At 39.7% G+C, this 14,079-nt stretch overlaps 1 protein-coding gene across 2 annotated transcripts in view; it reads right to left on the bottom strand.

Annotated features, from left to right (window-relative positions):
* The window catches only part of LOC125261832 (NACHT, LRR and PYD domains-containing protein 5-like), a 44,787-nt gene extending 31,026 nt beyond the window's left edge, over nucleotides 1-13,761 (bottom strand). Inside the window, exons 1-7 of one of the 2 annotated variants that reach the window (XM_048180382.1) lie at nucleotides 13,319-13,761; nucleotides 12,879-12,987; nucleotides 12,599-12,712; nucleotides 12,187-12,300; nucleotides 8,540-10,378; nucleotides 6,449-6,619; nucleotides 2,145-2,315 (exon numbers count right to left, since the gene is read on the bottom strand). In XM_048180382.1, coding sequence (XP_048036339.1) covers nucleotides 2,145-2,315; nucleotides 6,449-6,619; nucleotides 8,540-10,378; nucleotides 12,187-12,300; nucleotides 12,599-12,712; nucleotides 12,879-12,987; nucleotides 13,319-13,358 — 2,558 coding nt within the window. In that variant the 5' untranslated portion in view covers nucleotides 13,359-13,761. The remainder of the gene's footprint in view (nucleotides 1-2,144; nucleotides 2,316-6,448; nucleotides 6,620-8,539; nucleotides 10,379-12,186; nucleotides 12,301-12,598; nucleotides 12,713-12,878; nucleotides 12,988-13,318) is intronic. The other variant, XM_048180383.1, reaches the window with a different exon arrangement.
* Between the last annotated feature and the right edge of the window lie 318 nt (nucleotides 13,762-14,079).

Genomic DNA, 14,079 nt, shown 5'->3' with positions numbered 1-14,079 from the left:
TGATTGACAAATTCTCCAAGTCATGTCGTCTAATTCCTCTAAGGGGACTACCCACAGCCATGGAAACTGCTGAACTGATGTTCAACCACATCTTCAGATATTACGGAATTCCAGAGGATATTGTATCGGAGGTCCACAATTCATCTCAAGGGTATGGAAATCTTTCTTTTCACTCCTAGTGACCGTCAGCCTCTCCTCAGGATACCACCCTCAGTCTAACGGACAGACAGAGAGGAAGATTCAAGAGATCAGCCACTTCCTCCGTATCTTCTGTCACGGCCACCAGGACTCTTGGAACTAGTTCCTGGGTTGGGCCGAGTACGCACAGAATTCCCTGCGACAACCTACCACCGGACTCACCCCCTTTCAGTGCGTGCTCGGTTACCAACCTCCATTGTTCCCCTGGTCTGCATAATTTCACAGACATGCCAGGCTCAACCATCACCCAATCACAGCGCACTCCTTCACCCGAATACTAAACACGCACACCTGCACCTCATATCACGGCAATCACAGGCACTTCAAAAGACACACAAACTCACACACTCACTGTCTGGACTCGTTAGCATCAAGACCTACCTTCATGCTCACCTTAAGGACTCCTTCAAGTTACTTACCTGTCTCCAACGTGTACCCAAGTCTCCTTTGTGATTCCTCCTCTTGTGTGAGTTTTCCTGTGTCTCTTTCGTTCAAGTCAGTCTCCGCTACCTTCTTTTGCATCCGCTACCTCTGCAAAAGAAAAGGACAGTATCAGTTCAGTTACCATTACCAGTCACCTGCATTTACCTGTTCACTTACCTGCACTATTGTCACTCTCTTCTGGTTGTTCAAATAAAACCCCGTTACCTGCATTCCAGTGCCTATGTCCCTTCTGTTTGAAACAATGCAGTGCATATATTAAAGGTGCCATCAAATGTTTTTTTACAAGATGTAATATAAGTCTAAGGTGTCCCCCGAATGTGTCTTTGAAGTTTCAGCTCAAAATTTTTTTAAATTAATTTTTTTAACTGCTTATTTTGGGGCATAATTAGAAATGCGCCGATTCAGGGTTGCGGCCCCTTTAAATGCTCACGCTCAAAATGAATCTTTACAAAGTGTTCGTCATGCATGCTGCATGCATGCGTCGGATTATGTGAGTATTGTATTTATTTGGATGTTTACATTTGATTCTGAATGAATTTGAGGCTATGCTCCGTGACTAACGGCTAATGCTACACTGTTGGAGAGATTTATAAAGAATGAAGTTGTGTTTATGAATTATACAGACTGCAAGTGTTTAATAATGAAAATAGTGACGGCTCTTGTCTCCGTGAATACAGTAAGAAACGATGGGAACTTTAACCACATTTAACAGTACATTAGCAACATGCTAACGAAACATTTAGAAAGACAATTTACAAATATCACTAAAAATATCATTGTTATCCAAAATATCCATGTTATCATGGATCATGTCAGTTATTATTGCTCCATCTGCCATTTTTCGCTATTGTCCTTGCTTGCTTACCTAGTCTGATGATTCAGCTGCGCACATCCAGACGTTAATACTGGCTGCCCTTGTCTAATGCCTTTCATAATGTTGGGAACATGGGCTGGCATATGCAAATACTGGGGGCGTACACCCCAACTGTTACGTAACAGTCGGTGTTATGTTGAGGCACCTATACAGTAATTACGCAACATTAAAGCGCATCAAAACGCCACTTTCTGTTTGAATTTCGTGATTTCGTGGACAGAATTTGAAGGATGACACTTTGTTTCTTATTGAAAGTAACAAAATGCAGAGCTTATTGCGATTATTTGTGGTTAATGGTGGTTAGGCTACAATGTTTTAATGTAAAGCATTCAGTACACTGAACCTAAAGCATTGTACAGAAATGCTTCAGTACGAATATGTGTACCGTTACACCTCTAGTTATAAATCATTGAGATCTAAAATGTAACAGAGCACAAAACATGACGTGTGTGTGTCTCTGTGTGTGATTTTACAAAATTAAAAACAATACTTCAGAAAGTGTCAACTGAGGAGCAGCTCATGTGTTCAATCATTTACAGCTCAATCAGCTGAACTCACAGCAGCAGAAAGAACACTTCAAATATACTTTACATTGTGATTCATGTGTGAGAGTCAAATATGATCTTACCGCAGTTTCTCCAGTTTACAGTGAGGATCCTGTAGTACATCAGACAGCAGATTCACAGATTTTCCTATTTTATTCCTAGACAGATTCAGTTCTCTCAGGTGTGAGGGGTTTGATCTCAGAGCTGAAGCCAGAGCAGCACAACCTTCATCTGTGATATCACAATCAGTCAACCTGTAGAGAACAATGACACACTCTTCACTCTCTCAGTTCAGATCAGGGCCTCATTTATAAAACTTTCTGTAGATTTCATCCTAAAAGTGTATGTATGCAAAAAAAGCTAGATTCTGCATACGCACAAAAGTTTTCAGGTTCCGATCAGCGTAGGTGGAGCTGGATATCAATTTGTGTGTGTGTGTGTGTGTGTGTGTGAGATTTTAAACAAACATCACACACGTTTAAAAACATTTTAGAAAGTGTCAATACAGAAAGATGAACATGACGAACAGTAAGAATGAATCCAGCATGTTCTTCATTTTTCAGTTGTGTTTAGCTCGAGTCTGTTTAAAGTCAAGAGACTGAAATGTTGATTGTGTGAAAGTGTGTATTTCAGTGTGACTCTCAGTCCTGCAGTATCATGTGACTGAGGAGCAGCTCATGTGTTCAATCATTTACAGCTTAATCAACTGAACTCACAGCAGCAGAAAGAGGCTGAACACTTCAAAATATACTGTAGAAAAGAGAACATGGCCCCTTTAAGCATTTTAGTTACCCTTTCTGTGATCTAGTCTCTTATTGGTTGTTCAGTTACACACTCTTTTGTATAGAGCGTAAAAGTTAAGTTTTTCTTCAGTTAGTTTTTGGGTCGCTTGCATGCTCATCACACATCGGAAAACTGCCGTCCTGTGCCGGAGCAAGAGCACCTAGCAGCCGCATCAATTAAAGTGTGTGTTCATGAACGATACTGTTGGTGAGTGCGCTGTGAACTGTGACTTACATCTGTGCAGAAGTTCAGTAAACTGTGTGAACGATTCCCCTTGTCGTGGCTCATTTCACCCGCATTTTCCACTGCATCGACCCAAATCAGAAGCATGACAACTGGTGTCAGAAGTGGGATTTATCTGGATGTGTATGAAACCCTGAAGGATTTCAGATATTGGCGCATGAGACAGAGGCGCAAGGTGGCTGACGTCATCGCGCCTGATGAGAACCGTGTTGACTCAACCACACTGAATTGCCAGAGACATTAAGAAAACCAAATGCTCTGAGGACATCTGTGAGGATAACTGACTGAAAAACAAATTAAGACAAAACTATATAGATTTAAAAAAAACAAAACAAAAAAAACACTTCACCATTCTTCAAGACCAGGCCGGAGGCACGAGGTGGCTGACGTCGTCGTGCCCAATGAGAACTGTGTTGACTCAACTACACCGTGAACTGTCGGAGGCATTAGAAAAATATGCTCCTGGAGGACGTCTGTGAAGATAATTGACTGAGAAAAAAAAAAAAAACAAGAAATAAAACAAAAAAAAAGATAAAAAAAATATAAGAAAAGAAAAAAAGTCAAAATATTAAAAAAAGAAAAAAAATAATAATAGAAACAAGAGGGATAGTAAATAGAGAAGTATTAAAAGATGTCCCAGGAAGATTTACACTGTGGAGCGATGGCAGCAGCAGCCCCTGATCCTGACCAACCTCCAGACTGGGTCAAAGTGATGCTCAAATATCAGAACAAGAATAATGAGCAACTGCAAAAGATGATGGCTCCAATATTGAACCATCCATGTCCACTGCGCCCAGGTGGGACACTTGTGAGAGCTCACAGCCTACTGTCAGAGAGAGGCGGATGCCTTACTCTGATTTACCATTGCCCTTAGAGAACCCAGAGAGGTCACGCAACATTACAAGTGGGCCATTTGCTGCTGAGCTGGAAGTCATTCAACAGAGAGCACCTACTTCAGGCCCCACCAGAGCTACCCCCTCCATAGAGACAAGTGTTAGACATCGAAGTAGTGAGTGTGGCTCTCAGCTCCTGCCACCTACATACGCCGTTAAACAAAGACACAGTATTCTTCCTCATCAAGGCCAAGCCATCCCTCAAGAGAGTCCCAGAGCAAAGCTCGCTATTTTTGATGGTAGTGGGGACTGGGAATCGTTTCTAGTACCATTTGAACGGCAGGCCAGGAAGTATGGTTGGAGTGGAGCCCACAGGGTGGATTATTTGCATGAATGTCTGAGGGGGGCAGCAATTAAGTATGTCTGTTCACTTCCTGAGCATATTCGAGAAGACTACATTCTTCTTAAAGAGCAGCTAACTCAACGTTTTGGTCAGAGAGACCCCCCCAACCACAATTAGAAGGAAGCTGGGAGAACTCCGCCAGTTTAAAGAGTCGGCAGCAGAGTTTGCAAAAGAGGTACAATGCTTAGTCACCTTAGCATACCCTGGTGTAGAGCTCGATCAACTTGCCACAGATTTCTTCCTCAAGGGGCTTCGTAACCAAAAGGTGGCTTATGAAGTAATGAACAGAGATCCTCATTCATTAGTGGACGCTCAAAGACTTGTAGAGGCCCATGAGCACAATTATCGAGCCACTGTGGGAGGTGATGTTGATGCAAAAAGCAGAGCCAGGCGTATTTCCTGGGCAGATGATGATGAAGTGTCCAGTGAAACTCCAGCAGCATCACACAGGGTGCAGAGTCTAATTTATATCACTGCAGACCAGCTAGCACTTCTTTTGCAGAAAACTGCATTCCTAACAAAAACAGTGGAGAGAATAAACTCCAGCAGCATCACACAGGGTGCAGAGTCTAATTTATATCACTGCAGACCAGCTAGCACTTCTTTTGCAGAAAACTGCATTCCTAACAAAAACAGTGGAGAGAATTAGTAAGAACTACGTGACTGCTGACCAGTTTCACCTCCTGATGGAAAAGATGGAGCAGCTGCAAACAAAAACTAGATAATGCTGTGGCCAAGGAGCCAAGAAAGCTGGAAGAAGCAAATCAGGAAAAGAGGCGAGGTCGGTCTCCCATACAAAGTGGAGCAGCACAAACCAAGTCCTACTCACCAAGTCCCAGCCGTGTTGGAACAGGATTGTGTTATCACTGTAGTGAAGAGTACACTGTAGTGTACTCACAGAGAGTGTGTGAGGCTGTCAACCCCACCACCCAACTCCAGTCCAAGTAGTAAGGAGCAGAACCGCAATACTGCTCCAAGGGACTTAGAAAGCTGGAGAAGCCAGTCCCCTACACCACAGGCGGGACATACTACAAGTAGAGGCCCAAGCTTGCTCATTGATGCAACTGTGAACAGCATCCCAGTGAAAGCTGTTGTAGACACAGGAGCTGAAGCGACGGTTATCTCAGAAACCTTGTATCAGCAGTTTCCCTTAGTTGACAATCCGAAAGTTGACATTCCGAAACCTGATGTCTGTGCTGTTTTGGAACCGTACCTGATCACAGAAAATGTGGCTTCTGGAAGTGTTGTCACAACCATGGAGCAATGGGTGATTGTAAGGCTTTGCAATTTTTCCAGCAATAAGACCACCTTGCTGAAAGGAGCCTGTCTTGGTCTCTTGGTTGAAACCTCTCCAGATGAGAGCTATCACATTACACAGAGCAAGAAGAGGACTGTAGCATTCAAGAGCCGAGTGATGACACAACTTATGCGGAACTAAGAAGACTGTCAACTGCCACTGACTTACCTGAGCACCTCCAAGCCCTTTATGCTGCTTCAAGTGGAACATTAATTGAAGAACAACAACAACGATTTGTTGAGCTCTTGCTCTCATACAGATTTCTTTTTGCCGTTTCAGATGCTGACCTTGGTTTCCTAACAGCTGTCACACACAAAATACATACTGAAGCTACTAGTCCAGTACGCCAGCCAGTAAGACGGACTCCACTCGGATTTCAAGGGGAAGAAGAGAGGCATCTCAAAGCTATGCTGGAAGCAGGAGTCATTACACCTTCCTTCTCAGAGTGGAGTGGAGTGGAGACAATACTTTACATTGTGAACCCTGTCGTGTTAGTCTGTAAAAAGGATGGTGGAGTCCGCTGATGTATTGACTATCGGCACCTAAACAGCCTGACAACTAAGGATGCTTATCCTCTTCCCAAGATTGAGGAATTCCTGGATGTCCTTGGTGGCGCTTGTGTCTTCTCTACCATAGACCTCGAGTCTGGGTACTGGCAAATTGCAGTAGATGAAATGGACAGACCAAAGATAGCCTTCATCACTCGCTCTGGCCTGTATGAATACACCCGTATGCCGGAGCAAGAGCACCTAGCAGCCGCATCAATTAAAGTGAGAACGACAATACTTTACATTGTGATTCATGTGTGAGAGTCAAATATGATCTTACCGCAGTTTCTCCAGTTTACAGTAAGGATCCTGTAGTACATCAGACAGCAGATTCACTGATTTTCCTATTTTATTCCAAGACAGATCCAGTTCTCTCAGGTGTGAGGGGTTTGATCTCAGAGCTGAAGTCAGAGCAGCACAACCTTCATCTGTGAGTCCACAATCAGTCAACCTGTAGAGAGAAATCAAACATCAATAAATAGTTAAACACTATCAAAAAAAACATCAAACAACTTTCAATTCCAATATAATTTAAGTGTTGAATTCTTTCATGGTCAAATTCACACTAATCAAAAAGGTTATGATTGAATTAAATTAATATTTATGTATTTATTAACTTTAAACCAAAGGTCTTCAACCGGGGGTTCACAGCGGTACTGCAGGGGTCCGACAATTAATGTTTAATCAAACCTCCACAAACTTCAGATACTCAGTTATTTGAGTCTTAATTTTACTGACAGTAAAATTAAAATGTGAAGTTTTAGTCAACTTTGAGCTAAAGTTTAAGAAAATGTTTAATTGTCTATCTGATAGTAAAATTAAAATGTAAGACTCTGCTATGTTAACCATACATCAAATATCTTAAATTATTTAATGTAAATTATTTAAAAACAAATATTTAAATATGTAAATTCCTTCTTTATGTGCAAGAACACTGACTTTGTTTGAATATCTGAAGGAATTTTACATTGTCAAACACTTTAAAATACTGACCACTAAACTCTGGACAACTTTTGCAGCACTGAAGATTTATGAACTTTTATAGATGGAGCAGTTGAATGCTTTAATCTGATTGGTTGACGAATGTTCTAACGTGTGCGATTATTTTCAGGAAAATGCACAGCTAAAGTAGTTCTAGCAGGTCTTGATCGCATTACAGTTACATATCACTTTGCCAAAGTTATTAGGTCCTTACAGTCTACAACTGCAAAAGAAACAAAACCCACAGCGACACTGACCAAGCAAATAAATACAGAAGAGGAATAGGGCCAAGCAATAATAAAAAAATAAAACAATCTCGAGATTAAAGTTGTTAAATTTCGAGAAAAAAGTCGAGATAAAATGTTGAGAATAAAGTCATTAAATTATGAGAAAAAACTCGTTAAATTTTGAGAAAAAAGTCGAGATAAAATGTTGAGAATAAAGTCATTAAATTACGAGAAAAAAGTCGGTAAATTTCAAGAAAAAATTCGAGATAAAATGTTGAGAATAAACTCATTAAATTTCAAGAAAAAATTTGAGATAAAATGTTGAGAATAAACTCATTAAATTATGAGTTTATTGTCAACATTTTATCTCGACTTTTTTCTCAAAATTTAATGACTTTATTCTCAACATTTTATCTCGACTTTTTTTTTCGAAATTTAATGACATTTTTCTCATAATTTAACGAGTTTATTCTCGTAATTTAACGACTTTTTTCTCGTAATTTAACGACTTTTTTCTCGTAATTTAATTACTTTATTCTCAACATTTTATCTCAACTTTTTTCTCGACTTTTTTCTCGAAATTTAACAACTTTAATCTCGAAATGGTTTCATTTTTTATTATTGCTTGGCCCTAATCCTCTTCCGTAAATATATGTAGTAAACAATATGATAAAAACAATAAATTATTGTCATATTAGGAAATTGTAATATTATGTCCTGAAAATATGTCTCTCTCTCTCACTCAAACACACACACACACAGTACAAACACACACTCACACAGAAACATGTTGCATTAATAACTGTATTATTCTGCTATCAATGGCTCAAGCCTCCGTTACTAGTTCTGAAATTATGTTTTGGAATTAGCAACGGAGGCTTGGGATGAGCTGCATAAGAAATTAGTCCCACACAAGAGTGTTTTAAGGACAAAAACATGACAAATGTCTTGAAATGCAACATCTGAACAATGTTTTGAGGTGTGGTAACCGTAGTATAAGCAGAATAATTTACTCCAGGCTGTTGAATTATTAGAAAATCTACTTCCAGTCGTGGCCGCATTACTAATTTGGGTGTGCATTATTTTCTAATCTAGTCAATTATTTTTTTTACTTATACTTTTACTGTTTTAACAGTGACGTGATTGGTCTCAAAGATACTTACTGAACTGATCTGGATTCTTTAATCACAGGCAGCAGCTTCAGATAAACTTTCATATCTTCAGCTTTATTTTTTCCTAGAATAAACTTTGTGAGATCAAACTCATCCAGCTTTTTCTCTGAGGTCAACAACACAAAAACTACAGCTGACCACTGAGATGAAGAGAGTTTGACTTCCTTTATTCTTCCAGATGTCAGATACTGTTGTATTTCCTCCACTAGTGAATGATCACCCAGTTCATTCAGACAGTGGAACAGACTGATGGATTTCTCTGGAGAGTCAATGGACCTGATCTTCTTCTTGATGAACTCAACTGTTTTCTTATTGCTGTCAGATCTGCTTCTTCTCTGTTTCATTAGTCCTTGTAGGAGAATCTGATGAGACTCCACTGACAGACCCAGAAGAAACCGCAGGAAAAGGTCCAGATGTCCATTTTTACTCTGTAGAGCCTCATTCACAGCTCTCTGATGCAGCTCAGATAATGAAACATGTTTTGATGAATTGAGTTGAAACCTCTCCTTAACTTTATACCACAAACTCTGATCAAACACATGTATGTTGTTGTTTGTACAGGAGAGATGCACATATAGCGCTGCTAGATGTTCCTGAACGCTCAGATGAACAAAGCTGAAGACTTTCCCCTGATACCAGCCAAACTCCTCTCTGAAGATCTTAGTGCACAATCCTGAGTACACTGATGCTTCTGTCACATCAATGCCACACTCTCTCAGGTCTTCCTCATAGAAGATCACATTGCCTTTCACAAGCTGCTGAAAAGCCACTTTCCCCAGTTTGAGGATCATGTCTTCATCTGTCACGTTCTTCTCATAGTCCTTTTCATGTTTGATGTTGGTCTGAAGGATCAGGAAGTGTGTGTACATTTGAGTGAGAGTCTTGGGAATCTCTCCACTCTCTGCTTCGCTCAACATCTTCTCTAGAACAGCGGCTGAGATCCAGCAGAACACTGGGATGTGGCACATGATGTCGAGGCTCCTTGATGACTTCAGGTGTGAGATGATTGTATTGGCCAGACTCTGATCACTGATTCTCTTCCTGAAGTATTCCTCCTTCTGTGGCTCATTGAAGCCCCGTACCTCTGTCACTCGATGGACACACTCAGAGGGGACGAGATCAGCTGCTGCTGGTCTGGAGGTGATCCAGATGAGAGCAGAGGGAAGCAGATTCCCCACAATGAGGTTCGTCAGCAGCACGTCCACTGAGGCTGATTCACTTACATCACACAACCTCACATCGCTCTGAAAATCCAGAGACAGATGACACTCGTCCAGACCATCAAAGATGAACAACGCTTTATATTTGTCACTGGATATTTCCATTTCTTTTGTTTCAGGGAAAAAGACATGAAGAAGATCAGAAAGACTGAGTGTTTTGTCCTTCATCAAATTGATCTCTCTGAAAGGAAGTGGAAATATGAGCTGGACGTCCTGATTCTTTTTCCCTTCAGCCCAGTCCAGGATGAACTTCTGCACAGAGACTGTTTTTCCAATGCCAGCGACTCCCTTTGTCAGCACAGTTCTGATGGGTTTGTCTTGTCCAGGTAAAGGTCTAAAGATGTCATTGCATTGGATCGGTGTGTCCTCTGTTGCTGCTCTCCTGGATTGTGTCTCAATCTGTCTCACCTCATGCTCATTACTGATCTCTCCACTCTCACTCTCTGTGATGTAGAGCTCTGTGTAGATCTCATTCAGGAGTGTTGGGTTTCCCTGCTGTGCTGTTCCCTCATACAGACACTCAAACTTCTTCTTCAGATTTGATCTAAACCTGTTGAGGACTAAATGTATTTTATGACCCATAGACTCTTCACTCCTCATAGACACACAGCTGGACAAAAAGAGATAAAGTGAATGATTTAAATGACGAAAAACACTTAAATTATTTTATCCACAATAAAGCCTAAAGTTTTTATATTTACACTGTTGATACAAAAACTGCACATTTAACTAAGCTCTCTCATAGATGTGTGTCTCTGTGCTGTAATATCAGATAAAGAAAAAATAATTCATTATCAGAATAATATTCTGATATTAAATACAAATCCGATTTCAAAAAAGTTGGGACACTGTACAAATTGTGAATAAAAAAGGAATGCAATAATTTGCAGTAATTTACAAATCTCATAAACTTGTTATCTACTTGTTATCTATATTCTATTGTGAATAAAATACATCAAATGTTGAAAGTGAGACATTTTGAAATGTCATGCTAAATATTGGCTCATTTTGGATTTCATGAGAGCTTCACATTCCAAAAAAGTTGGGACAGGTAGCAGTAAGAGGCTGGAAAAGTTAAATGTGCATATAAGGAACAGCTGGAGGACCAATTTGCAACTTATTAGGTCAATTGGCAACATGATTGGGTATAAAAAGAGCCTCTCAGAGTGGCAGTGTCTCTCAGAAGACAAGATGGGCAGAGGATAAAAAAATAGTGAAAAATAGTGGAGCAATATCAGAAAGGAGTTTCTCAGAGAAAAATTGCAAAGAGTTTGAAGTTATCATCATCTGCAGTGCATAATATCATCCAACGATTCAGAGAATCTGGAACAATCTCTGTGCGTAAGGGTCAAGGCCAGAAAACCATACTGGATGCCCGTGATCTTCGGGCCTTTAGACGCCACTGCATCACATACAGGAATGCTACTGTAATGGAAATCACAACATTGGCTCAGGAATACTTCCAGAAAACATTGTTGGAGAACACAATCCACCGTGCCATTCACCGTTGCCGGGTCAAAAAAGAAGCCATATCTAAACATGATCCAGAAGCACAGGCATTTTCTTTGGGCCAAGGCTCATTTAAAATGGACTGTGGCAAAGTGGAAAACTGTTCTGTGGTCAGACAAATCAAAATTTGAAGTTCTTTTTGGAAAACTGTGACGCCATGTCATCCGGACTAAAGAGGACAAGGACAACCCAAGTTGTTATCAGCGCTCAGTTCAGAAGCCTGCATCTCTGATGGTATGGGGTTGCATGAGTGCGTGTGGCATGGGCAGCTTACACATCTGGAAAGGCACCATCAATGCTGAAAGGTATATCCAAGTTCTAGAACAACATATGCTCCCATCCAGACGTCATCTCTTTCAGGGAAGACCTTGCATTTTCCAACATGACAATGCCAGACCACATACTGCATCAATTACAACATCACGGCTGCGTAGAAGAAGGATGCGGGTACTGAAATGGCCAGCCTGCAGTCCAGATCTTTCACCCATAGAGGAAGATAAAGAGGAAGATGCGACAAAGAAGACCTAAGACAGTTGAGCAACTAGAAGCCTGTATTAGACAAGAATGGGACAACATTCCTATTCCTAAACTTGAGCAACTTGTCTCCTCAGTCCCCAGACGTTTGCAGACTGTTATAAAAAGAAGAGGGGATGCCACACAGTGGTAAACAGGGCCTTGTCCCAACTTTTTTGAGATGTGTTGATGCCATGAAATTTAAAATCAACTTATTTTTCCCTTAAAATTATACAATTTTTTTTTTTTTTTTAGTTTAAACATTTGATATGTCATCTATGTTGTATTCTGAATAAAATATTGAAATTTGAAACTTCCACATCATTGCATTCTATTTTTATTCACAAATTGTACAGTGTCCCAACTTTTTTGGAATCGGCTTTGTAGAAAATGAACCTGAGATCAGTCTGTGTATCTCCACTCTTAAAATGTACTGGTTGACCCATAGACTCGTCACTCCTCATAGACACACAGCTGGACTTTGGTTCTGATCTCTTCTGATCAACTGAACTATAACAAAGAGAGATAAAGTGAATGATTTAAACGATTGTATTATGATTTAAATAATGTAAAACCTTCTTAAATTCTTTTATCCTCAAGTTTTTATATTTACACTGTTGATACAAAAACTGTACATTAAACTAAGCACTCTCAAAGATGTGTGTCTCTGTGTGAGAAACACTATATACTTTAAAGTAAACAAATAATTATTAATTATCAGAATAATATTCTGATAATAAATATTTATTCTTGTACAATGTTTAGTATTTTGCCATACTATAATCATATTTTTATAGAAATGTTATACCTGAGATCAGTCTGTGTATCTCCACTCTTAAAATGTACTGGTTGACCCATAGATCTGTCACTCCTCAGAGACACACAGCTGGACTCTGGTTCTGATCTCTTCTGATCAACTGAACTATAACAGAACAGAATTGATCCTTTATGATTATAATCACTTTAAGATAACGTCTTACAAGCATTTATCATCAAACATCTTTTTGCATCCTAACAAAATATCTGACTATCTTTAGACCTTTAATCATAATTTAAAGGTGATTTAATCTAGTGTTTATTCAAAGTACCTGAATCCTGGAGAAAAATCTTCATCTCTGGATGTTTGTGTGCCATCCATGATGAATCTGAACAGTTGAAACAGAATCTGATCTCCAACACTGACTCTGGAGGGAAGATCTTGTACAAACACAATAATTCAGCTTTCCTCAGACAGGATCAAGAGACGCGGCGTTCACTCAAATACACAATGTTATTGTATGTTCACACAAATGCTAAAATAAACCACAGACAACATGAAACAATATAACCATGTTAATTTGCTTCAAAACGAAAAATATCAAACGCATTTCAAAGAATTATTTACGTTCTTCAGAGAATGCGGAAGTCACCTGTTAAGTCTCATCACCTGAACACTCACCTTGATCAACATTTAATTATATATTAAATGATTTATAAAAAACTCGTCCACATTTTCTATCAAGTATCTACACGTAAATTCACGACTTACCTTTTATAAAGGTTCCTCTAAAAACACATTGATATTCCATCAACTCTGTTCATTTACTTTCACTTTTTATAGCGCGAGCGGTGATGACGTCACGTTACGAGCTCGGTGCACGTTTTGTGTGTTTGTCCCTGAATAATTGATTTCATGCTTTAGCTTCGTATAAATTGTTACCATACAGTACAGCATGACACATTTATTGGGCGGTAAAGTTGGTTGTATTCGGTGGATCCCATATGGACCGTCTGAAAACTACAGTGGAAAAATGTTAGCGATGCGATGTCCAATCATTCATAATGATCATGAAGTAGGATATTTAGGAGATCACAGATTTCTGCAAGTCAATCTATTTAAATTGAACCATTTACACAGATTTTGAGCTATGAGATCAAATGATTTCTTATCCTGTGTCTCCTTCTGGTGGACAACATTAGTATTACTTCATCTCTCATTCCTGTGCATTTATAAATTGCAGCCTATGAGAAAAATAAATAAATGGTAAAACAGTACAAACAGTACAGTCGTTTTCCAGCACCTTAGACCATTAATTATTCCAACTTTATTGACTTGCTCCCTATTCCTGTAGGCATGTCTTCATTCACATTGGCCAGAGATGTCACTGGCTGCGTTGCAATCTAAATTTTTTGCTCTTCCCTCTCTAAATTGTTCTCCCTCGGTAGAAATCGCGTTCCGGGGGGAGAAATGGGAACTTTCACTTACGCAATCAAAGGGGCAGGGGCTCAGATGTCCGTGTGGATCATACC

Source organism: Megalobrama amblycephala, unplaced genomic scaffold, assembly GCF_018812025.1.
Source record: "Megalobrama amblycephala isolate DHTTF-2021 unplaced genomic scaffold, ASM1881202v1 scaffold500, whole genome shotgun sequence".
Lineage (NCBI taxonomy): Eukaryota > Metazoa > Chordata > Actinopteri > Cypriniformes > Xenocyprididae > Megalobrama > Megalobrama amblycephala.
Note: the sequence above shows the minus strand (reverse complement) of the source record. Positions and strands in the feature narration are given on the sequence as shown.